This window comes from Neopelma chrysocephalum, unplaced genomic scaffold, assembly GCF_003984885.1.
Source record: "Neopelma chrysocephalum unplaced genomic scaffold, ASM398488v2 Primary Assembly neopelma1_96630, whole genome shotgun sequence".
Lineage (NCBI taxonomy): Eukaryota > Metazoa > Chordata > Aves > Passeriformes > Pipridae > Neopelma > Neopelma chrysocephalum.
This window is the reverse complement of record NW_020925275.1, coordinates 24787-50960: the sequence shown is the minus strand read 5'-3', so window position 1 is coordinate 50960 and position 26174 is coordinate 24787. Positions and strand designations below refer to the sequence as shown.

Here is a 26174-nt window from a genome sequence, read left to right as displayed (position 1 = left end):
TGGGCACTAAGCAAGATCTTTCAGCTCCATCCTGTCCTCAGCCACTGAGTTTGCCCCAGGGAACCTTGGCCCTCTACCTGCTTTTCCACTCTCATTTTTATTTTTTTGTTCTTTGTGTCTAAGCTCCTGCCAAGACTTTAAACACTCTGCCCTGTCCCTTCCCATGACCTAAGCAGCTGGGCACCACTGGGATGATGCAGTTTCATCACAGAAGCTACCTGGGACTCCATGCCCCAGCACTGCATGTTCTGGGGGTGGGCAGTTACCCCTCCAGCTGGGGAATTAGAACTGGCTCCAACAGAGAGACAGACCTGTCTAGGACCACTGAATTGGTGCAGATTCCCAACTCGGAGCCCAAAGGGACAAAAGTATCTTCTTTTGACTTCTGCTCTTGGAACACTGCAAGGGTTCTCGCTGGGTGCAAGGGAAGCATGTGGATTTGCCTCAGAATGTGTGGATAGACCTCAGACACCAGATGCCCACTGAAGTAAACACTTCTTTATGCGTAGAAAATACTTTTTTAATGTTTCTGTTTCTATCAATAACATGGAATTTCTACAGGCAAAACCAATCTAAACAGCTGATCCAAGGTGGGAAAGGGGACCCAGGAATAACCATCCTATGTTCCCCAGAAAGGGTTAACATCGCCGTGGGTTCTTTGGTCAAGGGCTGACATTCTTAGTTCCCAAACTAGACAATGTCAGCCACCTCCATCCCCCAAAACAGGGAGGTTCCTGCTCCTTCATCTGACATGAGCGGCTCCTGAGTGTGCTTATGGGACCAGCAGCAAACGCTTTCAAGAGAGTCCAAGTGTGAGCTCATGCTGCCGCCATCCCCGCAGACCACGGAGCCTCGTTCACCGGGGCTGAGCGAGTGCTGGGGCTGGTGCTCCTCACCAGCTCCTTGGCCGCTGGGTTCCCCTGGCTGTTCTCGGCGGGGGTGGGCAGGGCGGGGGGCTGGCAGCCCCTGGACACGGGGAGAGTGTCTGCCGTGTCCGGCTGCGGTGCTGCAGGAGCTGTGGCTGGCTGCGCGTCCCTCCCCCATTGCTGCAGCGAAATGCAGCTACGGGGGAAAGGGAGGGAAGGAGCCGGAGCCAGCAAGGAGCAGCGAGAAGGAGACAAAGGAGGGGAGTGAGCAGCGGAGGGTGTGGGACGGGAAGGAACCCGAGCAACCGGCAGCTCGGAGGGAGTCGCTGCGTTCCTACTGCACTGCCACCACCCTCCATGGTACCAGCTTGGGGCACCCACAGATCTCGGTGCCAGCCCAAACAATGGGCACGGTCTGATTTTATCCCGGGCATTCCCAGCTGTGGGCACATCCTTTGCAATACAGCCGTTTTGATTTATTGTTCACTGGATGGAAGCCCACTCCCTCTCTGTGCTCCCTCCCAGGGACACCAGATTTCCACTTCATGGGTTTTTGGCACCTATATCCCTGTGGTCCCGAAAGGCACGCTGCTGGGGAGGGGGGAGGGAGTGGGGGACGAGGGCTAGAGTCTCAACTGGTCACTTGCTGAGCTCTCTCACAATTTGAGACCAGCTTTTCTCAGGGTGGAGAGGTGCAAGGCTGCTGTTTGTCCAAAACCCTCCGTCCCCTTGCAGACGGGCTCTGAGCCTCACAGGAAGCGTTCAGCTGTTAAAGGCACAGGAGCACACTGCTCTGGGGCAGCTGGTGCCAGTGTTGCCAGCCGGGTGGTGGTTGGGAGGGGCAGTTTAGGGTGTAGGTGACAGGGCACGAGCTGCTCACCTCTGTGTGCTGTCAGGTGTGAACTGCTGGGCTGACTCCATATGCTGTGCCCAGCCTCCATTCTGGGCACCCTCTGGCATGTTGTCACATTTGCTCCTTGTGAGGGACAGGTGATACACAGCAATTGGGCAGCAGGTACCTGGCAGGCCTTCCCTCTCAAAGCTTTTTTCTCTGTCCTTCCTTTGCTCCCTCTTAATCAGTATCCTCTGGTCTGCATTCCATGCAGGATTAAAGCAAATACTGCAAAGGAGATCAAGCCACCCTCTGCTCTGCCGGTTGCCAGCCATGGAGCAGATGAAAGGGTCAGCCATGCTTCTGCTGGAGCTGCTCATTCTTGGGGGCCTGAGAGCAGGGATGGGCTCTGCTGTCCTGGGCACCCTGGATCTACAAATAGATGAAGAACAGCCAGCTGGCACCATCATTGGCGACATCAGTGCTGGCCTGCCCCCTGGAACTAGTGCCTACATGTATTTCATCTCGGCACAGGAGGGCAGCGGTGTCTCCACTGACTTGGGGATAGATGAGAACACGGGGATCATCAAAACAGCTCGTGTCCTGGACCGTGAGACTCGGGACCACTACAGCTTCATTGCTGTCACCCCGGAGGGCGTCACGGTAGAAGTGAACATCCAAGTGAATGACATCAATGACCACGCTCCAGCCTTTCCCAAACAGCACAACACCCTCCAGATCCCAGAGCACACACCCATTGGCAGTAGGTTTCCCTTGGACCCAGCCTTTGATGCTGACAGTGGCCTCCTGAACACGCAAGGCTATGTGATTAAGGGAGGGAACGTGGGGCAGGCCTTCCGCCTGGAAACACGGCGAGGACCCAACGGGGTCCTGTATTTGGACCTGGTGGTCAGCAATGTTCTGGACCGGGAGAATCGTTCATCGTACTCGCTGCTGTTGGAAGCCTATGATGGTGGTTCTCCTCCCCGGAGCACCCAGATGACGCTGGATGTGTCCATCCAGGACATCAATGACAATGCTCCCAGCTTCAACCAGAGCCGCTATCATACACTGATCTCAGAGAATCTGAAACCTGGCAGCAGCATCCTGCAAGTCTTTGCCTCTGATGCAGACGAAGGTGACAATGGGGACGTGATTTATGAGATCAACCGGCGGCAGAGCGATCCTGACCAGTACTTCACCATCGATGCCCGGACTGGAGTCATCAAGCTCAACAAGGGTCTGGACTATGAAGTGAGGAAGGTGCATGAGCTGGTGGTGCAGGCAAGGGATAAGGCTGTCCATCCTGAGGTCACCACAGCCTTTGTCACTATTCATGTGCGTGACTACAATGACAACCAGCCCACCATGACTATCATCTTCCTGAGTGAGGACGGCTCCCCACAGATCTCCGAGGGAGCCCAGCCCGGACAGTATGTGGCTCGCATCTCTGTTTCTGACCCAGACTATGGAGAGTACTCCAATGTCAATGTTACACTGGAGGGAGGGGATGGCAAGTTTGCCCTCACTACTAAGGATAACATCATCTATCTGATCTGTGTGGACCAACTTCTGGATCGGGAAGAAAGAGACTCCTATGATCTGCGGGTGACAGCTACTGACTCAGGAACACCCCCACTCCGGGCAGAATCGGCCTTTGTGTTGCAGGTGATGGATGTCAATGACAACCCCCCACTCTTTGACCAGCAGGAGTACAAGCAGAGCATCCCCGAGGTGGTGTATCCAGGCAGCTTTGTCCTGCAGGTGACGGCTCGTGACAAGGACCAGGGTCCCAACGGGGAGGTGCGGTACAGTATCGTCCATGGCCACAACACCCACTCCAGCTGGTTTGCCATCGACCCTGCCACTGGCATTATCACCACCGCTGCCCCACTGGATTACGAGAAGGACCCTCAGCCTCAGCTGACTGTGCTGGCCACAGACCGGGGAACTCCCGCCCTCTCTTCCTCAGCTGTGGTGCTCGTGGCCTTGCAGGACGTCAATGACAACGAGCCCGTGTTCAGGAGTAACTTTTACAATGTATCCCTGAAGGAGAACACCCCTGTTGGGACCTGCTTCTTGCAGGTAGGTGCAGGTGTTGAGACCTGAGCTTGGGGAGGGCATGGCCAGGGCTGTGAGTGGCTTGGGGTGCCACTGCGGGGTGTTCGGTGCAGATGCCATGGCTCTGACGGGCAGTGTTTGCAGCAGGGATGCTGGAGCGGAGATTCCTGCTCTCCATGTGAGTCTGGAATGGGGCCAAGCGGTGTCACACCCTTTCTGCGTGCGAGTCCTGGGCAATGCCACTGACACTGGGCACAACGTGAGGCTGTCCATTGTGCAGAGCACGCTGTGGGCCTCAGTTGAGGTGGGTTCTGCTGTGCCAGGCCTTGCTTGCACCAGTATGGAGCTGCCTTGCAGCCAGGGCACTCACAACAGAGCTCAGGAACCACCTCTGGGAAGCTGCCTGTAACCAGGCTGAGAACTTCCCTCTCCCCCACTCCCCCTCCCCTGCGAGGTCATTAGCCCAAGTTCATCAGTGTTACTAGGGCTGGTGGTGAGCATTAGCATTAATTATGCTGATGAACTGAGGCACGTGCTGCTGCGCCAGCCTTTATGCTGCAAGAGGTCACAGCTGGGGCCAGAGAGCTGCTGCCCCTCCGAAAGCTCCGTGACCCCACAGTGAGCCAGCAGAGCTGTTTGGATTCTGTGTGTTCTGTGTTCCCTGCATTTGGTGTTTCTGTCACAGCTCAAGCCCTGGAGCCCTGGTTCCTGGGGACAGGTGATGCCACCCACCGTCAGGATTGGGGATGGTGGAGAGCTAGTGCAGAGGTGCAGTAAGGCACTCCTGACCACAGCAGTGTCCAGGCTGTCCATCGGGACAAGCACCAGTGACACTGAGGACACTTCTTTGCTGAAGCCTTGGGACATAGGGATGTCTGGCTGGGGCCATAAGGAGCTCTGGGGCCAGGTGGTGAGAGGTGCCCATGGTGCCAGGAGGAGGAGGAATTCTGGGGCCCATGAGCAAGGCAGGAGGAGGTCCTGTGACCTGGCCTGGGAAAGGGTCTCTAGATGGGCCTGGAGAAGGATTTGGAGCTGGCAAGAAAGAACTGTCTATGGGTGTTCTGTGGATGCACGGAGGCGGCATGGGGGGTGTGAGCGGGGGCTGGGGAGGGGGGGCTGTGGTGGGGGTGTGAATGCAGGTGACTGTGAGTGGGGTGGGAGCACTAGAGAGGGGCTTGTCAGGGGCTGAATGCAGGGGATGGGGTAGGAGTGTGGGGGAAAGGAGGAATGTAGAAGAGAAGGGATGTGGGGCAGGGGCAAGTGTAGGATAGGGCAGATCTGGGGGGTTTGGGGATGGGTCAAGGTGGGATCAGGGGGAAGTCTGGGCAGAAGAAGCGAGTTGGAGATGAGGAGGAAGATTTGGGTCAGAGGAGATTTAGGTTTGGTCTGTGCAGGGTAACACTACACATTGTCCCATTCTGGGGTGAGTGGGGATGGGGCAGGGCTGGGGACAGAAATGGGGAAGGGGTCAGGAATGGGTTCAGGAACAGGTTTGGAGCAGAGGAGCCGCATGTCCCTGGGTGAGCATGGTGGCCTCAGGCGTGTGCGGGGACGTCTGGGCTGCACAGCCCCCAAAGGGAGGCCCTCCTCTCTCCTTGTCCGTGCCTTCCTGCTCAGTGCCGCTCGCCGTGTGGGAAGGCGCTCTGGAAATGCAATCGGAGATGGCGGCTGGGCTCCTGACTGCGAGTGCAGGGCTGAGCCGGAGGGAGAGCGGAGCCTGCGGATGAGCCGGGCTGTGCGGGGCCACGGGGACACATCCAGGAGCGGGTCCAGCACATGGCTGCCTGGCCCTTGAAGGGTCCAGCCCGGTTCTGCGCTGCACAGGGCACGGGGCTGACCCGGCGGTCAGTAGCGACAGAGGGTTTGGCCAAATTTTGATGGTCTTGGCTCAGTCCTTGTGTTTCGTTTGGAAACGGTGCGTCTGGGCTGAGTGCAGGTAACTCCCGCGTGGCCTCGGCACAAAGCAAACAGCTCACACATCTGCTGCTGCTTCCTCTGAGCCGGGAAATGTGAGAGGATGGGAAAGGAGGCTGGCCAGGCTGATGGCTCGGCCGGGGATGCAGCAGGAGCCAGCCAGATCTGGGAGCTGGACAGAGCCAGGGCAGGGAGCCCTGAGCTCGGAGCACAGCTGCCCAGCATGACCACCCCTTTTGTCATGAACAGGAGGGCTTTAGAGGTGCTGCCAGGGCCCACAGTGGCCAGTGTCTGGCACTGTGTCCCACAGGGTTGCCCATGTCAGGTGTGCTGCCCCACAGCCCCTGTGTGCCATTGCTCCTGCCTGACTCCATCTGTCCATGGCTTCCAGGCATCAGGGCTCACGCTGACTTGGGATGGTAAAGGGTCTCTGTCAAGGCCTGGGTTTGGGCCATACCCACACAATGGTCACGAGAGCTCTGGCCCTGCCAGGTGACGTGCAGGACACAGGACAGGTCACTCAGGTCAGCACAGAACTCGGTGGGTTTGGTTCTCCATCGGACTGTCACGTTTCTAAGCAGAAGACCGTGGGAGGACGAGGTCTGTTTTCAGACAGTGATGTCTGCTCTCTGTGGGTAGGACAAACAGTGGGGAAAGGAGGAGTCCCTGTGAGTGACCAGGAGAGACCTGAAGAGTGTTTGCAGGTCTCCTGCTTCCCCTCTTTGCCAGGTCAGTCTTTGTACCTGGGGTACAAACAGGGATGAGCAGAGCAGGTTGCTGGCCTGAGCTCTGGAGAAAGAAAAGGAACTCATAACATCTCCTCCGTTACTCGTGTTTATCATGGGCCAAGTCCCACAGTAGCAGACTCTGCATGAGCATGAAGCAAAGAAAATGGCAAACTCTCAGTTCAAGTCTGAGATGAGAGAGAAACACCAGTGGAGACAGAACCCAGGTAACCAGTGAACATACAATCAGCAGAAAATGGAGCAGGAGACAGTCACTGGTTGGCTCCCCTGTTCTTCTCTGTGGCCATCAGCTGATGATGCAGAAGCTTTAGGGCACACTGGACCACATTCCAGTGCTGTGGTTCCGTGATAGGAAGCACTGCTCTGGTATAAATTCACCCTGCTGGCTTAAATTTGTTTTAAACATTTGACTTGTACCAGCATGCTGCATGCATGGTCAGATACTGTTTTTCTGGGACTTTCTGACTTTTCATGCTAAATCAAGCATTGTCTATGCTCTGACAGAGAGCTGTGAATCCCATGTAGTGAGCATGGGCTGACTGGACAAAAACCTGAATGACATGAGATGGTGGTTAATTGATTCTTGCATAGATCCAATATTGATGATTAGGGAACCAGAGCATCCATACACACAATTGTTGGGGGACATCCAAAATGAAACGCTGACCAGCAATGCACCCAACATAGAGTTTCTGCGGTTTTGAGGATAAGTCTGATGAGTTTTGGGTCCTGATTTGTGATTCCATGGGACATTTGTGGGACATGCATGCACTGCACTGGGACAGCCCTGTGGGCTGTGCCCCAGGGAGGAAGACGTGGGTGAAGACCTGTAGGCTACACCAGGCCACATACACTGTATTACCGAAGGAGAAGGTGTGGAGGGCTAATCCTGGTGCCTCGGTTGTGCTGCTGAAGCGGCAGCTGTGAGGGGACACGGGGCATAGCTGTGTGTGGGGACTGAAGCAGCACGAGGACTCATGCTCACCAACTGCTGCCAAGGAGAGGGGGCATTGCTGCCTACATTTGTGTTCTTGAGTCAAGGGATTTAACATCAACCTATTTTCAGACCTTTGCACGACATAGAACAGGCCTCCCCCTCCTCAGAAACGAGGCAAGCTTTCCGAGGCGGAATGGGGAGATGCCTGTGAGTGTGCTGGGGAGTGAAGCGAGGGGAGGGAGAGCATCATGGTCCTGGGGAGTGGGCTGCCATGTGGGAGGGTCTGGAGGTACACAGGAGTGTGGACATGGGGGAGATGCTGGTACATGGGGAGGTTGTGGGGGGAGGTGAGTGCTGTTGTTATGGCCAGAAGAGCTGCATTTGTTCCAAATTCCTGTGAAAGTTATTTCCTTGCGCTGCCAGCAGCCTCCTCCTGGGCTTGGCACAGCAGCCAGCGCCATGATTAATTCAAGTAGCATTTCCCCTGGAGCTGCAGCAGCTTTTCCACTGCAGCTGAGAGGCCCCAGCCCCTTGCACTGCTCTCCCCCCATGCTCTGCTCCTCCTCCCAGCCCCCTCGCACAGCTCTCTCCTTCCTCCACGCAATCCCCAGCCCCCTCACAGCTGCCCCTTTTCCCTTACCTCTGCTTCAGCTCCAGGCCCCTCGGAACTCCTCTTCCTCCCACTGCCCTTGCTCACACAGCTCCCTCCTCCACGTGCACCCACAGCCCCACACTGGTGCACGCTGCCCTCCAAAGGGCCAGTCCCCGTGTCCCCCTCACAGAGCCCCAGCCACCAGCATGGGCCCCCCAGTCTCTGCTGCCTCCTCTTCTCCCCACACCCCTTGGTCAGTGCCAGCTGCAGTTGTCTTCTTCCCCAGGACCTTTGCTGCTGTGCCCCAGGGCAGCTCTCACTGGCTGTGCTCTCCCTGACCTGCACAGCCCTTGGGACATGCCAGCCTCTCCTTGGTCCCTATGGATTCACAGACTGATTTGGACTGGCAGGAACCTTAAAGCTGGACTAGGTTGCTCCAAGCCCTGTCCAACCTTGAACACTTCTGGGGATGGGGCAGCCACAGCTTCTCTGGGCAACCTGTGCCAGGGCCTCCCCACCCTCGTAGGGAAGAATTCCTTCCCAATATCCCATCTAACTCTGCTCTCTGTCAGTGTGAAGCCATTCCCCCTTGTCCTGTCCCTCCAGGCCCTTGTCCAAAGTCCCTCTTCAGCTCTCCCAGAGCCCCTTTGGGTCCTGGAAGAGGCTTTCAGGTCTCCCTGGAGCCTTCTCTTCTCCAGGTGAACCCCCCCAGCTCTCCCAGCCTGGCTCCAGAGCAGAGGGGCTCCAGCCCTTGGAGCCTCTCCATGGCCTCCTCTGGACTTGTTCGAGCAGCTCCACGTCCTTCTGCTGTTGGGGACCCCATCCCTGCCTTGGTCCCCAGGCTTGCCCTGCCTGGCATGCTTGGTCTCATGCTGATCCCAGCCCTGTCTCTCCTGCATGTCTTGCCCAGCCACCTCCCATCTTGCTCCACAGACCTTCTCTGTGAGCACTCCCTGCCTGAGCTCTGCACGACTGAAACCCAGCCCCACACCTTGGTTTGGGGTCCTTCTGCACCAGTGCCCCAAGGTCAGGACCTGCCACTTCTACCCTACACTGTGGCTGCCCCACTCAAGCCCTGCACCGTGAGCACTCTTCCCTGCAGAGCCCAGCTTCCCAGCCCCACTCAGCTCCAGGATTCCCTGCCTTATTCTGCTTCCCAGCTTCCAAGTCTGCTCAGCTCTTGCACCCTCCATGGGCTCCCTATGCCCTAGTAGCTGCAGCTGCCATTTCCCCAGCCAGGACACCTGGGTGCCCAGGTGTGAGCCTTGCTCTTTTTCCTTTTGTGCCTTAGTCTGCCCCTGTGCTGAGGCCTCCAGGCTCCCAGAAAGGCGCCGTGCATCCCCAGGCTCCTGCACTTCTTGCCCAGCCTCACCCTCCACATCCTGCATCTTGCCTTCCTGACAGTGTCTGTGGTTAGCCCACTTCCCCTCATCCTCCGAACTGAGGGCTTTACCCCATCCCAGAGCAGTGCTGGAGGCCATTGGCAGGCCCTGCTCCCCGCTCCTGGCTGTGTGTGGCTGGGGCAGCCCGGTGTGTTTCACAGAATCACAGAAGAGACCTTAAAGCCCATCTTGTTCCACCCCCTGCCATAGGCAGGGACACCTTCCACTGAACCAGGTTGCTCCAAGCCTCGTCCAACCCGGTCTCGAACACTTCCAGGGATGGGGCAGCAACAGTTCAAGAGGCAGCGTGGAGGCTGTGGGGCTGCCGGCCATCCCCCTGCCCAGGCCCGGGGCAGTGGGGACCCAGCGGTGTGAGGCAGCAGCAGCAGCTGTGCAGGGGCTCCCCGGACGGGGGGCTGCAGCAGCCGCGGGCTCTGACTCTCGCCTCAGCCACGTGTGCTGGGCCGTCGCTGGGCCGAACCCTGACCCCGCTCCCTCCCCCGAGGCCCGAGCGTGCCGGAGGCTGAGGCGCAGCCCGGGAGCCAGGGACGGCTCCTGAAATAGCCGCGTGGCCGCTCCCCGGCTTTGAGCTGGTCAGGGCTGTGCCAGGCCGGGAGGGCAGGAGGCCTGGCGCGCACTCAGGCGCGGGGAGCCGTGCGTGGGATCGCTGACCACACTGGCGCCAGCCTCCCCTCCTCTCCCACCAAGAGCCGTCACTCGGAGGGGAGGGAGCCCGGGGCCAGATGTTTGCCAAAGCCACAGTGTAACATGTGCGCAGCAGAACCCCAGCCAGGGCCAGGCTCCAGATGAGCTCCCTGCCTGCGACTGCGCTGGCTGGAGAGGGAGGACAGCCAGGAATGGAGGCCCGAGCTGCTCAGCAGTGCTCCGTTGCTTTCCAGCGCTGCGGGCTGGGCAGGGGCAGGGGCACACAGCTCAGCAGTATGGCTGTGAAGGCAAGGGGTGGCTCTGGGCAGGGGCACACAGCTCAGCAGCATGGCTGTGAAGGCAAGGGGTGGCTCTGGGCAGGGGCACACAGCTCAGCAGCACGGCTGTGAGGGCAAGGGGTGGCTCTGGGTGAGGGACTCTGGTGCTGCCCTCGAGATGGGTCTGTGGGAAGGGGAGGCTTTGACTCCCACAGGCAGTGCAGCTGAGGACCCCGGTGTGGGGCTGTGTTTAATCCATCCCCATCTCTGGGGAATGTAAGATGTCTGTGGTGCCTTGGCTCCTGTCTCGCTGGGGAACTGGGAGGAGGGTGTGAAATAGCAAGGCCTCGATGCCCATCTCTGCCCTCCCAGTTCTCAATGCAGTGGGGAGAGGCACACTAGCCCAGGACCTCGCTTCATTTCCTAAGGCTGGTGCTCTGGCTTCTTTCTGCCTAGCCCTGAGCCATCTTGCTGCTCTCTTCTGCTCTGTGGTGGCCACAGCACTCCCACCAGATGTTCTTCTGACCAGCTACAGGGCACTCCAACTAAATCTTCTCACCACACCTGGGAGGAAGGAGGGGCAGGTAGCAGGTGCTGCTGCCCAGTGTGGTCAGGGCTGTCGTGCAGGGCTGGGGAAGCAGATCAGCTCTCTTGGACAATTGGAGCTCAATGGGGAACTGGGGTGTTTAGGAGGGTCTTTGGAGATCACAGAATGGTTGTGTTTGGAAGGGACCTCTTGAGATAATCTAGTACAACCCCCCCCGTGCACAAGCAACACCATCCAGAGTCGTTTGCCCAGGATGTCACCACTTCCCTGGGCAACCTGTGACAGAGCTTGGTCACCCTCATAGTGGGAAAGTGCTCCCTGATTTTCAGAGGGACCCTCCTGTGTTTTACTGTGTGCCCATGGCCTCTGATCCTGGCACTGGGCACCACTGACAAGAGCTTGGCTCCATCCTCTTGTTGTCTTCTTTCATGTATGGATGATACCCCTTCTCTTCTCCAGGTTGAACCATCCCAACTCCCTTAGCCTTTCTTCACAGGAGATTTGCTTCAGTCCCTTCATTATCTTCGTGGCTCTTCACTGGACTCTTTCCAGTGTGGCCATCTCTCTCCTGTACTGGGGAGCCAGCACTGGACCCAGCACTCCAGCTCTGGCCTCACCAGTGCTGAGCAGAGGGGCAGGATCTCCTGCCTGACCTGCTGGCCACACTCCTCCTGGTGCTGCCCAGGATACCATTCTGCTCCCTTGCAGCAAGGACACCTTGCTGTCTCATCTTCAACTTGGCACCCACAAGGAAACCCAGGGCTTCTTTTGCCAGGCTGCTTTCCAGTGGGGTGGCCCAGAGCATATATTAGTGCAGGGGACTGTTGCTTCCCCAGGGCAGAACTTTGCACCTCCCCGTGTAAAACTTTGCTAGGCCTCTTGTCCATCTCTCCAGCCTGTCGAGGTCCCTCTGGGTGCATCACAACCCTCTGACATATCAGGCTACTCCTCCCAATTTGAGGTCATCTGCATACGTGCTGAGGGGAGGCTACGCACTGCCCCATCATCCAGGTCATTAATGAAGATTCCAAACAGGACTGGAGCCAGGATTGACCCCTGGGGTACACTGCCAGTTACTGGCCTCCAAGTAGGTGTTGTGCCCCTGATCACCACTCTCTGGACAGGAGCCATTCAGCTCGTTTCCAGCCAACCTCACTGTTGGCTCATCCAGCCCATTCACCAACAGCTCCTCCATGAGGATCTTAGGGGGAGAGTGTGAAAGAACTTCCTGAAGTTCAGGTAGACAATATCCACTCCTTTTCTGTCATCTACCAGTTGTTTATCAAGTGGGCGAAGCATGATTTGCCTTTGGGAGAAACCATGCTCACCACTCCTGATGATCTTCCTGTTCTTCCTGTGCATAGAAATGATTTCCAGGATTAGCTGCTCCATCAATTTCCCAGGGATCAAGGTGGGGCTGACTGGTCTGTAGTTACCTGTCATCATGGCTGGGCTTCACAAACGAAGATTTGGGAAGGACTCTCCCCACATTTGCTACAAGTGCACTGGTGGCTCAAGAGGCCAATGCGAGACAGACAAGCCTGGTTGCAAAAGGCACAGCAGAAAGAGTCCTTGGATGGTATCGGCCAGACATGATTCTTTCTGCATTGTCTTTTCTCCTCGAGAGTGATCCTGCGTGTGTTCTCAAAGGAAGCAGCAGTGTTGTAGATAGTGTGTCTCCAGACCTCCCGACTGGGGGCCAGAGTAGACCAGTGAATCCTGCTGCTTACTCTTGAAGATAGGAGAGAGATTTACCTTCCTGCAGATTTCAGGCACTCCTCCCAAACACTGTGATTGAGAAACGATTATTGTGAGGGGCCTAACAGTGACATCTGCCAGCTCCCTCAGCACTCATGGGTGCCCAGGACACATGTCCAGTTTGCTTAGGAATTCAGTGACCTGTTTGTCTTCAACAATCTTCCTTGCTCCAGCTTTCATCCTGGTCTCTGAGGCCTAGGATTTCTGAAGACTGCTCTTACTAGTAAAGACCAGGGTAGAGAGGGCATTAGGTACCCCAATCTTTTACATGTCCTGTGTCACCAGGTTCCCCATCTCCTTCAGCTCTGGTCCTGTATTTTACCCAGCCTTCCTTTTGTCACTGATGCACCTATAGAAGCTCTTCGTCTTGACTTTGACATCCCTGGCCAGATTAAAATCCAGTTGGGAATTGGATGCCAACAGCTGCGTTTCCATGGAATTACACTGTTCAGTGGGTGATTTCAGCAGAAAGTGCCCCAGGTGTGTTCCCTGGGCCCCCCCTGTGATAGCATCTTCTTCTACATCTATCAAGGAAAAGGCCTCAAAACACAGCATCAGGTTCATCCCCTGGGTTCCCTAACACATCCTCTGGTCCCAAGGGCATGTGCCAGTCCATTTGCATCCATTATGTGAGAGAAAGGATGTAGTTCATCTGTCACTTTTGTCCAGCTCCTTTCCCTCATCACCACTTCCTGGCAGAGCACAGCTCATGAACCTCTCCCCTCAGAGCCTGCCTTCCAACCTGTCTCTCACCCACCTGGTCTAGCCCTCCAAGCTGTATCATCCTGCCTTGGATATGAGGACTGTGGGAGAAGGTGTCAAAATCCTTCCTAAAGTCAAGGCAATTGTCACCCACAGCTGTCAGCCCTTTGACCCCACATCCCATCGTTGTAACATCACAGAGGGCAAACAGGACAGTCAATCCATGATGGCTATTCCCTCCCAGGATACTCCATGTGGCCAAAAACATGCTCTGAGAGAACTCGCTCCATGATTCTCCCAGGGACCAAAGTGTGGCTGACAAGAATTTAGATCCTCAGATGATCCTTTTGGCCTTCATTGAAGGTGGGGTGTGATATTTGCTTCCCTCCAGTTGTCAGGAATCTCCCCTGATCTCCACCACATGTGAAGAGCAGCCCTATAAATCCATTTCTGTCAGCATCCGTTGATGCAGCCTGTTGAGTCCCATGGATTCATGTGGATCAACTTCATTAAAGAAATCCTGACTCCATCTTCACCCCTCTCTGTTAGCTCTGAACCCTTTTGAACAGCATGAAGGCCTGGGAAACTGGTGGAGACCAAGGTGGAGGAGGCATCGAGTGTCCCAGTCTTATCAGTGCCTGCTGTCACTAAATCACCCACCACACTTGGGAATGGGCCCTTCTTCAGCCTTTTCCTACCAGTGCAGTGGTGGAGGCTCTTTTTGGCACCCTCAGTTTGCTTTGCAAGTCTCAGCCCGACTTGAACTTTGACTTTGCTGACACCCTCCTGACATGCCTGGCGATGTTTATAAATTCATACTGTGTAGCTTGCCTCCATACCCACCTCCCATGGGCAGGGACACCTTCCACTAGCCCAGTTTGCTCCAAGCCCCGTCCAACCTGGCCTTGGACACTTCCAGGGATGGGGCAGCCACAGTTTCTCTGGGCAGCCTGTGCCAGGGCCTCACTACCCTCACAGGGAAGAATTCCTTCCCAATACTTAATGTAAACCCACTCTCTGTCAGTGTGAAGCCATTCCCCCTTGTCCTGTCACTCCAGGCCCTTGTAAATAGTCTCTCTCCATCTTTCTTGCCGGCTCCCTTCAGGTACTGGAAGGCTGCAATCAGGTCACCCCCGAACCTTCCCTTCTCCAGGCTGAACAATCCCAATTCTCTTAGCATACGTTGCCTTTTGCATGGCAGCTGAGCCCTGAGGCCCCTGCTTAGCCAAGGCCATCTGCTGACATGTCTCCTTGCTTTCCTGAGCGCTAGGATGGACTGTTCTGCACTGTGCTGTCCTCAAGGCTTGCCAGCTTTCCTGAGCTCCCTTGGCCTTCAGCGCTGCCTCCCATGGGATCCCTCCCATCGACTAGTTCCTTGTATAAGCTGAAGTCTCTCTTGCACTCCAGAGTCTGTACTCTGTTTCTCTCCTTCCTCACTCCCTTTAGGATCCTGCACCTGCTGCTTCGTGGCCACTGCAGTCACTGCTGCCAACTGCCACATCCCCAATCAGTGCTCCCTTCTAGTGAACAGCAGATCCAGCTGTGTGCCACCCCTGCTTGGCCAGGGACATTGGAATTCTTTGTGAGATCAGGGCTCTGTGATCCTGGCTTCCCCAGGTACTGCTGCCTCCTTGGCAGCTTCATTTCAGGGATTTCCTGGCAGAGCATTGATGTCCTTGTGCTTAAAGCCTTTGGTGGCTGTGGGGACTCCATTCAAAAGTCAGAGATGAGGGGGCTGTGGAGGCTCCACTCAGGCTCAGAGCTCTGACTCCTGCTCCCACATATTCAAGCAGCAGGACTGGCACAGCCCCAGTGGAGTGTTTCCTGGGCAGTTCCATAGGCAGCTTGACCCCATTTCCCTCTGTTTTTCAGGCAAACATCAGGAGTCTCATGAGCGAGCTACAGTAAAACCAGCTGTGGATCCAAGATTTGGGGTGGATGCTAAATACAGAGCCTGAGGCTGCCCCGCATTAGCTTCTAGCAAAGTTCCTGGAAAAATGTCCAGACTTGTTTTAAAAATTTCCAGGAGTGGTGAACTCACCACAGGCCTTGATGAGCCCTTTTGGTGGCTAATTACCCTCACAGCTAAAAATGTGTCCGTTTCCCAGACCGTGTGTGCTCTGAGCCTGCAGCCCTGTGTGCCAGCTGAAATGAGGTGGCTGCCCTACCTGGTGGCTGGCGGACCCCTGTGATGTTCTCAGGAGTCCCCAGGAGGCATCACCCAGCTGCATGGGGGATCCTGCTGCCCTTGGGCCTCAGTCAGGCCCTGCTGAGTGTGGGATGGGGCAGGCAGGCAGCCAGCCCCATCCCATGGGATGCACACATGGGATGTCAGCGGTCTGCGGGCAGGGAGCTGGGGCTGGGGGTGCGCCAGCCACAGCCTCCCTCCTGCACACAGTGGCAGAGCACAAAGCAAAGTGTTCAGCAGCCCCAAACTGAGCCAACACCGTTACCTGCTCCAGCACGTATTTCCTGTTCCTGTGGCTTTTCTCTGGGCACCAGTTTAGCATCACCCATCCAAGGGGGACGAGGGCCAGGCCCAGTTGCACACTGGGGTGTGGGTATGGGGCTGTACCCCAGTAACAACAGCCAACATGGAGCCACTCTGCTGGTAGCCTTCAGATGAGCTCCAGTGATGTCAGTGAGGTCAGATTTGTACTCTCCAGTGAGCAGCTCCCAGCAAGGGGAGCTGGGGCTATAGGGGGAAGGGTGAGCTCTGGAGGAGCAGATGGATCCAGTTTCCCAAAGTGCCTCCTGACCCAGCTCTGTCATGGTACCTGTGCCTCTGAGTGCTCTGCAGCTGGAGCAGGGAGGGGGGATCTTGTTCCATGGTGCTTCTTCTGGCAGCTGCTGCCGAGCTGGGAAGCAGATCCTCTGCACAGGAGCTTGGTGCTCACTGGAGATGTGCTCCGAGTTTCTCCTTGCAGGCAGCCCCTCAGACCGCAGGCATCGGGGCTGGCGGGGGTGTTGCAGGTGCTGCCTCCTCTCCCTGGTCAGGGCAGGGTGGTGCCACCCCTGCCGGGCTGACTGTTCCCTCCCGGCCCAGCCGTTCTGTGTCCCCTTGCCCTTGTCCCCCCGTCCCCGGTGGCCGGGCTCGCAGCCCCCAGCCGGGCCCTCTCCTTGGCGCACACGCGGCGTTCCTGCGCTCCTCGCGCGGGAGCCGAGGCCCCATGGCCGCTGCAGGGAGGAGCTGTGGCTGACGAGGCCTGAACTCCACTTCACCCGGGCCTGGCCCAGCTGCCTCCCCCCGGCTCCATCCCCCAGCTTTGTTCTCTGCCGAGCTCCCAGCTGGTGGAGGAACTGTGGGCAGGGATGTGGGGTCAGGAGTTGGTTCCTGCTGACCTGAGCTCTGTAGGAGCCCTAGGAGGAATTGGGGTGGGCAAGCAGGGAGCAGCATTCATCCTCTTTCTGTGTCTGTTGTGGTGGGTGCAGTTCTTGTGCCCCAGGCTGGGTGAGGCTGGGCTGTCACAGGGCAATGCAACTCTCCATCCTTATCCCCAGCACCTGGGGCTGCTGGACACAGAGCTCTGAAAGCAGGACAGAGCCAGGGCTCTGGTGGCAGGGGGTTGACTGTCTTCCTGTCCCATCCTGAGTGTTTTTGAGAAAAGAAGGAGCAGAGAGGCAGGGGCAGCTGCTGCTGCCGTGCAGGTTGTCCTTGGCTGGCTGATCGTGTGGGGGGCAATGGGGGTGCTTGACTGTGAGATCCTTGGCATCTTGGTGAGCCTGGGCCTTTCTGTTCCCCCTGTCCCTGTGGTCCTCTCTTTTGCCAAGGCAAGTCTGCTGACCTGGGTGATGGATGTTGCCCCAGAGGTGCGGAAGGGAGTTGCCACCTGGGTGGTGAGGAACCCGTGGCAGTGCTGGAGATAGAAAGCAGAGTGCAGCTCTTGCACACAGTGCTCCCCCTCCTCTGCGTCCCCTCACAGGGACCCACCAGCACAGGCTGATTCTAGGGTGCCCCACAGCTGTGGGCAACATTGCCCATGGCACTGTCTGCATCAGTGAGCCCCGTCCTGCTGCAGGGAGGGCTGCAGGGGAAGCGGTGGCTGGTGTGGGACAAGAGCTGCAGGCCCGTGACAGTCACTGTCACTCTGTGTCAGGTTGACCTCCTCTGAGGACGGGGTGGTGGCTGTGGACCGTGGAGCAGAGGGTGGCGGTGGGGTGTGGTGATGGGGCAGGGCTGGGTCTGGCTGGTGGTCTGCTCTGTTAAGGTAGTACCCTCCCTGACCCAGGTGACAGCCACAGATGCAGACAGTGGCGCGTTTGGCTCTCTTTCCTACTCCATTGGCTCTGGCATCGGCAGCGTTGTCCCCACGCAGTTCAGCATTGACAAGCACTCGGGGCAGCTGTGCACGGAGCAGCCCCTGGACCGCGATGAGGGCACGTCTGCCTACGACTTCACCATCACTGCTGTGGATGGGGTGAGTGCTGGCGAGGCCGTGGGACGCGGTGCTGCTGCCTCAGCACTGTGCAAGGGATGCTGCTGCCCTTGCACTGTCTCTGACCCGGTCCCTCTGCAGGGCGGCCTGAACTCCATGGTGTACGTGAAGGTGTTCCTGGAGGACACAAATGACAACCGGCCGGTGTTTTACCCGCTGGAATACGCTGCCAGCATCAGCACACAGAGCATGCCAGGGACAGCCGTGCTGCGTGTCACTGCTAACGACAAGGATGAGGGGCTGAACGGGAGAGTGACCTACCGCATTGTCCTGGGAAACTCGCCCCCGCTCTTCTCCCTCAACAAGGACACAGGTGAGAGCTGTCAGGGAGCCAGAGCAGGCAGAAACCAGAGCATTGTGATATGGGAAATGTCGAAGCAAGCCTGTGTGTCAATGCTTGGACACCTCAGCAGTGCAGTCTGCCTCCGGAGTATGCCTGTTCTTTGCCCTGCCACATCATTCCCTGTTTGACTTCTTGAGCCTCTGGCAGCCCCTTCCCAGATTCAGTCCCTGACCTCTTGTTTCTGCTCCCTGCTCTCTTCCTCATTTGTCCCATCTTCCTTCCTCTCCCCCTTTCCCCATCCCTGACTCACTGTGCCTTTCCTCCTGCATGCTGATGCTTTGCCCCATCAAGCCGTATCCTGGTTTGTTTCTTGTCCCTGCCAGTTCCCTCCTCTCCCTGCCTCAGTTAGCTCTCCTCTGTATCTGTCACTGTTAGTTCCATCATTCTCACTGGCTGTGTCTGCTCTGCCTTGGGTTGGCCATTGAAGACAGAGCAATTTCTGCTTGGGGAGGTGGGTGCACGAGCGTGCGGTGGCGGGGGCTCTCAGCAGGACAGGAAGGTGCATTGAGGGATCTGCAAACTGTTCCCAAGTTCCCCGCAGGTAACTGGGATGAGACAGGCACTACCAGCCCTCCTAACACAGGGTCACCTCCTTCATAGGGCCTGTCAATTATGGTACTTCAGTCCCAAAGCCTCCCCATAGCCCAGGACCCACCTGCTGTGTCATGACCCTCACCCTGTGCCCCACATTAGAAAGCCCTCTCCCCTCCTTTCTCTCTCCCAAGACCTGCCCGCTGGCTCGTGTCCCTCAGCCTGTACCACTGCTTAGCTCAGGGCTGGGTGTAAGGTTGAGTGGGGTTGATTTGGGCAGGCTTTCCTGGGAGGGCTCCTCTCCTTCACTCCAGCTCCTCCATAGCAAGCTCCCTCTATGATTCCCATTGTTTCCTGTCCCCTCTGATCTGTCTTTTCCAGCTTATGGTTTGGCCTATCCCCTGGAGCCAGGTGACAGACAGGGGTGCAGCATAGTGCCCCATCAATGGCTTTCTTCCCCAGGTGTCATCTCCCTGTCGTGGTCCCTGAGCGGCAAAGCCAACACCCTGGTGCAGCTGGTGATCTCTGCGCAGGACGGGGGGGGCTTGCAGGCACAGCCAAACGCCCGGGTGAACATCAGCATTGTGGAGGGCACGGTCTCACCTCCTGTCTTTGAGCAGGCTCAGTACTTCTTCACTGTGCCCGAGGACATGTCGCAGGGCGCCAGCGTGGGGGCTGTCCAGGCCCACAACCCCCCAGGTAAGGCATCGCCCCTTTCACATGCCGTCACTTTCCCTGTCCCCACACCATCCTGAAGGTCCAGCACCCACCACACCACACTTCCTCACAGAGCAGCCCTGCTCTGGGAGCTCCACGCACACACGTCTGAACGTGCACCCTGTGATTGTCACCCAGCTCAGGCTGTGTGCTTACACATGTCTATACACACACCTGTGCATCCATGAGCATGGGCACAGTGCTGCTGGACATCTCAGACCGCCTCCGGCACAGCCAGCGCTGCCCAGCCTGCTGTCATTCCTCCTGTCTCCATCCCTTTGTCCACAGGTCATGCTGATGACATCTTCTATTCCATCTCCTCGGGGGATCCTCATGGCTACTTCTCCATTGATTCGGCCTCGGGGCAGCTCCGCACCAGCATGCCTCTGGATCACGAGTCCCAGGCAGTCCTCATCCTGGATGTCCAGGCCCGAAGCGGTTCACCCCCTGCCTACAGCAACACACGCGTGAAGATCTCTGTGTCAGACGTGAATGACAACGTGCCGGCATTCCCAAGCCCCTCTGACTCCATCCTGCTGCCAGAGGCCACAGAACCTGGCACTACAGTCTACACCGTGCAGGCCGAGGACCGTGACAGCGGTGCCAATGGCCAGGTGACCTTCGAGCTGGTGTCAGGGGGTGAGGGCACCTTCGGCGTGGAACGCACCTCAGGGGCGGTGCGGCTCCTCGGGGCCCTGCAGTTCGAGGCCAGCTCAGCCTACAGCCTGGCCATCGTGGCCCGGGACAGCGGCGTCCCACAGCTCAGCTCCACCTTCACGCTGCTGGTGCACGTGCAAGCCGAGGACGACAACGGGCCCATCTTTGACACTCTCACCTACCGCGTGGAGGTGCAGGAAGGTGTCCCCGTCTCCACCCGTTTCCTGCAGGTGAGGGCCCTGGCACACGATGTGGAACCCACCGCCCTCACCTACCACCTGCGTGCAGACGGGGACGCTGCCAGCTTCGGCATCGTGCCCGAGAGTGGCTGGCTGTACGTCAAAAGCGCCCTGGACCGGGAGATGCGGGACCTGTACGTGCTGACGGTGCTGGCCTCGGTGGGAGGCAGCGGGGCTGCGGGGGACACCCGGAAAACTGGCACCAGCACCGTGCGGATCAGCGTCACTGATGAGAACGACAACAGCCCTCGGCTGAGCGAGGAGCGGTACTTCTTCACTGTGCTTGAGAACCAGGCTCCGGGCAGCAGCGTGGGGAGGGTGATGGCCAGCGACCGGGACGCGGGGCAGAACAGCCGGCTCACCTACCGCCTGCTCCAGCACGATCCCAACTTCCTTATCCACACACAGACAGGTGAGAGACTCCTGGCTTGCTAGGTGGGGCTGACTGGTGGGAGAGCCCACGACAGGACAGCAGTGATGGCAGACAGGCAAGTGCAGCAGCAGAATAGGCACCTTCCTGCCCCTGCAATGCTGGGCTCCAGCAACACACCTGAGCAACACAGCTGAGCACAGGCTCTGCTCTAATAGAGGGCCCGAGCTGTGTCCCCACCTCTCTGTGTTCCCACTTCTTGTGCTTGTCCCATTCCTGGAAGTGTCCAAGGCCAGGTTGGACAGGGCTTGGGACGACCTTGTCTAATGGAAGGTGTCCCTGCCCATGGCAGTGGGGTGGAACAAGATGGGCTTGAAGGTACCTTCCAACCCAAACCCTTCTGGGATTCTCCCTCATAGGAGAGGTCAGCACCAAGCACAGCCTGGACCGGGAACAGCAGTCCAGCTTCCAGCTCCTGGTGATCGTGCAGGATGGGGGAGCACCGCCCCGCAGTGCCACTGGAACCATCTATGTCACCGTGCTGGATGAGAATGACAATGCTCCTGCTTTCCTCCACGTGGGCAGTGGCCAGGAGCTGCACGTGCAGGTAGAGGCTGGAGAGCTGGTGAGGCAGGGATCAGGTAGCCTCTGGTTATGGGACAGGCAGTTCTGCTGGGGGATAGGGAGGGGTAGGGACACCCAGGAGAGTTTTGGGGTGGGACATGAGCAGGCACGAGTCAGATCTATGCAGCAGCCAGGGCAGTCTGGCAAATTTGACTGAGATGTGGCAGGATGGGCATGTCCTTGGGCAATGCAGACATCCTGGTGACAGAGCAGGCAAGGGCTGCAGAGGGCTCTGGCACCAGCAAGACTGGTCAGCAGACAGAAGCTCTTGGCTTGCATGTATCTGCAGGGAGGGATGGCAAGAGGAGCCCTGAACCTGACCCAGAAGAGCCAGGGTAAGCAATTGTGGGTGGGAAGGTGCAGGATGCCATCACCTAGATCTGGGGATTTTGGGTACAGCCACTCTTGTTTCTGGTAGGTCAAGAAAGCAGTGCACAGCTGGGCTTGGCACACACAATGGTTTTCTGGGAGTCCACTGTGGCTGCCAGCTTTCCCTCAGCACTCTGGTGGCAGCAGTCACCAGGCACTGCATGTGCTGCAGACCCAGTTATGTGGGTGCTACTCAGGAGAAGTGGGTGAGGACCAGCCCCTGCATCTGCCTGCCTCTGCTCTGCTGTGTCCCTAAGAGCAGCATGAGGGACAAGGGCTCTCGGGAATCAACCAAGGATCACTGGCAGCAGCAGAGCACAGAGAGCAGCCAGAGCCCTGGCCTCATCTCCTTGGCACAGGGACAGCCTGTGGCTGGACACTGCATGTCAGGCTGTGTGCTCAAAGCCCCTCACGTGGGGCTGGCTCACACACATCACAGTGATGGAAACCACTCTCTGTCACAGATGCTGCCTGAGCCACACACCCCCTGCAGAGCAGGCAGATCTGTGTTAGTGGTTAGTGCCCATCTGGGTGACACAGGACCTGGGGACACTCTGCAGCTCCAGCCAGGCCTTCCCTGTTCATTGCTGCTTCCCTTCCTGTTCCAGGGTGCAGCCATCCCTTGCCCAGATGCCTTCTTGTGTGCCCTGATCTGCTGGCAACACTGCTAGCAGGGCTTGGCCTGGGTGAACGCATCTCCCAGGGCCTGAAGGAGGCAGAGAAGACAGTTAGTCTTGCCCTCTCTCTGAGCAGCACTCTGGGAGCAGAGCAGGCGAGGGAGCAGCCAGCCAGGGCATGGCTGAGGCTGTGCTGGACGGGCTCTGCGATACAGCAGTGCTCACAGCCAGGGTCCATATGAGCCCTGCTCCTGCGTGGGGACACCTGTGACATGGCAGGATCTGCAGCTGATCCCAGTGTCTGGGGGCACGAAGCGCTGTGAGTGCCCTGCTAGAGCTTAGGAGGGCTCTGCTTATACAAAGGGACCACGAAAGCAGGTGTGTCCTTCAGGGGACAGGGCAAAGCTGGGATGGGTTCAGAGCCCTGACAGCAGGTAAATGCTGCAGCAGCTCTGAGCAAACACCTGTTTGGGCACTTTGGTTTGCAGCTCTCCTACCGGAAATAGGGGTAGGAAGCACAGGAAGAGCGCACTGTTAGCCATGGCTTGGGGGTAGAAGAGAGGCTTGGAGGGAAAAGTGAAAACTGGATGATAACACAAAGCTCTGTGATTCCCTCAGACATGCTTGGTGCTGTGTTCATGTTGGTGTTCATCAGGCAAAGCAGAGGAGGGTTCCCTGTCAGCACCTTCCAGCATCAGCTGGAGGAGTGTCTTCTGGGGGGATTCTAAGTTGAAGCATATTGGTGACATGCTGGCAGGACCAGGGGTTTCTGCATAGGGTCTGCAGACCAGGGAATGGTCACTAGGAGAGGGAAGAGGGGACAAAGGGAAGGAAAAAGGGGTCTGTTTTCACAGAGGGGATGCCCCTGGTGCTGCTGTTCTTCTGTATCCTCCTAAGAGGTGAAGGTCGATGTCACTAGTCTATTCACAGCAATCAAGGTGAGGGCTCCCAGGGAAAAACTGTAGAAGACTCATGTTTCACTATTCAGTCAGGAAAGACCATGGGAGATGAAATCACTGTTGCTAACTGGAGAGAGACACTGATGGGACTTACACAGTGGTGAGTTCTGAACTGGCTGCTTCAGTTTGGGGAGAAGCCTGGGGCTTTGTGAAAGTGTCACCCCAGGCTCAGCACGGGCAAAGAGGCAAATCAGGTTCTGAGTTTAATTAGAAAAGGAACAGAGAATGAAAGAAAACATTACACCACCTCAGATTCTGCCCACTCTCTCTGCCCGGCTCCGTTCCCGAAGTGAGCAGAAGTGCTAGAAATGGTTCAGAAAAGGATGTTAATGGGATCTCTGGCAGATAATGGTTTCCATGCAGAAAAGAAACACTTGGACATTCTTTGGCATGGATGAAGCTGCAGGAATATCACAGAGAGTCATGGGGAAATTAGAAGTTGCTTTTTTACAACACAAGACTGGGCAGCTCCATAAGAACTGACCAGGCAGCAGGTTTAAAATAAACACAAGCAGCACTTTTTCATGCAGAACATAATTAAATTGTGAAATCATTGCCCAAAGTTGCATGCGTTCAAAACTAGATGAATTCATGGAAAGAAAAAAATATCCATCAAAGGCTGTTGAACACAAATATGATCTGTGGCTCAGGAAGTGTCTGAGCCACAGTAGGCTGGGAGCTGGGGAGGTTCGCAGCAGGATTGTTCCACACGTACCATGTTTCTCACATCTTCTCTGGATATCCACTGCCAGCCTCTGCCAGAGCTGTGGCCGGAATGGCTCTGTGAGCTTGGAACCAGGCTGGTGTTTGCAGCAACCTTCAGGTGGCCTGGCCACTGTCTCACCAGTTTGCAGAGGCGAGGCCACTGCTGTTGCTGTTTATTCCTCTCTGAGCAGCTGAACTGGTGTTTGGACATGGGGCTGTGTGGGTGCTGCTCATGTAACTCCTCTGCCGAGTCTCTGCCTTCCTCAAAGAGATCTGATTCCTCAGGGGAGGGCAACGTGTCCCTGCCCACTGAGCAGGAGCCTCAGTCGTGTCTGGACTGAGGGCAGCAGGGACAGTGTGAGGGCAGACCCTGCCCTGGCCTGTGGTGGGGAGGGGTTGGAAGGGGCCTCCAGAGCGTGGCCCCATGCAGAGGTGTCCACGCAGGCTCTCCCTTCATCGAAGGCCAGGCTATATTTAGGTCTGTGCCTCCATCACTGCTGTGAAGGGCTGTTCCAGATTCCTTGATCTGGTACTAGAAACCATCTCTTCATTTCCAGCCTAAACTAATTTCTGACCATTTTATACTTATTTGTTCTTGTGCCAATATTGTGTTTTTGCTTAAAAAGCTCTCTTCTCTCTCTGGAATTTCCCTCCCTCTCCCAATGTTTACAGAGTGCAGTCCCAGCACTGCTTGGCCTGGCTGAATGAGTCCAGCTCCTCTGGTCTTCCCTTCCAGGGCTCCAGCACGGTGCCAGCAGCTTGGGCAACAGCCCTGGCCCTCACCTCCACTTGGGAGCCTGCAGCCTCTCCTCTGAAGTCCTGCTCAGATTCCACTTGTCCCTTTCCTAAATGCATTAAGAGACACAGATCACACTGCACATCTGGGTCTGGGAAGGTGGTCTGTGCCTTGGGATGTGCTGACAGGATGGAAATGTGAGATCTGTCCCCTTGGGGTGGGAATTTGGCATCTGCTGGGATGGAAGAAACTGCAGGGCCTGTGCCAAGCAGGAATCCTGCCCACCAAGGAGTCTGTGCTGGAGGAGGCATGTCTGCAGCAGTAAAGGGATGTTTGCTGAGGGTGATCCCGAAACCTGGCAGGTGCTGGGGAGCACTGATGGGGATGTGTCCAGTTCCATAACTATCCAGGAAAGATGTTTGTGTGCAATGCTGTTATGTGTGGTCTCTGAGGGGAAGCTGGTAACTCCCCTCAGGACGTGGGGTTACCTGAGCATGTGTGTGATTGATTTCTCAATGGTCTTGTGCTGCATTGGCATAAAACATGGGTCTAAAGTGCCCAGAGACAGGCAGTCAGTGCTACCCAGGAACAAAGGAGGGAAGGGAAAATCCCCGAGTGGAAGTGCCTCAGCCCAGGAAGATCTGCTAGCTGCATTTCCAGAGGTGGCAAACCTCCCAGGCTGGATGTGGGAGAGACGAGGAGATCACTGGCTGTGGCCAGCGAGGCTGGCACTGGGGTGTCAGGGCTCACGCCTTGGCATTGGCAGCTGAAGAGGTCTGTTGGGGCAGAGGGAACCAGGACTGTCATGGAGCCCTGCACTTTCCTATCTGCAGAGGCTCTGGGTGTAACATGGGTGAGGTAGTGCCCTCCCACAACCCTGCAGTGCCCCCCCACCCTGCTGAGCAGGTTGTGAAACAGGGCAAAAGGGAATCAGAGCCTCCCCTGGCCAGTGTCACTGCAGACTCCCCCGTGTTTCCAGCCTCAGGCACAACCTGTAGGTCCTACCGGGGGTCTGTGCGATGGGTGAGGGGTAAGGCTGGTGCAGGAGAGTGCAGACCCCGTGCCGTGCTCGGGGAGCTGTGGGGGTGATCTGAAGAGTGCCCTGTGCCACTCAGCTGCTCCCTGGGCTGTGCTGCAGGTGCTGGAAGAGAAGCCATCGGGACTTCTGGTCGCCTCCCTGCAGGCCAAGGACCCCGACGAGGGGGAGAATGGGACCATCATCTACTCACTGATAGGTACGAGCTCCAGAATTGGCGAATTGATGCTGCTCTGCCTTTGCAGCCATCACCCAGGCAGATGGGTGCCCACTGCCCAGGACCCCCACACTGTGCTCCCCTTCCTTCCCGCCCTGCCCCGCCCTCCCTTCTCCATGACAGCATTTCAATTCTCTCTGCAGGAGCCTGGGCAGAGCGTTTCACCCTGCACGTGGCTACCGGAGAGCTGCGGACGGCCACGGCTCTGCGCCGGGCTGAGCGCGCCGAGTACATCTTCACCGTGACAGCCAGCGACCGCGGCGCGGTGCCTCGCAGCACCTCAGCCATCGTCCGTGTCCAGGTACCCAGCACCCAGCTCCTCCTGTCCCTGCACTCCAGCTCCTCCTGTCCCTGCATC

At 57.2% G+C, this 26174-nt stretch overlaps 1 protein-coding gene across 1 annotated transcript in view; it reads left to right on the top strand.

Moving 5' to 3' along the window:
- DCHS1 (dachsous cadherin-related 1) overlaps positions 1-26174 on the top strand; it is a 47600-nt gene that overhangs the window by 4335 nt on the left and 17091 nt on the right. Inside the window, 8 exon segments of the mRNA XM_027708925.1 lie at positions 1973-3783; positions 17490-17678; positions 17778-18009; positions 19033-19269; positions 19576-20595; positions 20973-21160; positions 25702-25798; positions 25960-26117. Coding sequence (XP_027564726.1) covers positions 1973-3783; positions 17490-17678; positions 17778-18009; positions 19033-19269; positions 19576-20595; positions 20973-21160; positions 25702-25798; positions 25960-26117 — 3932 coding nt within the window.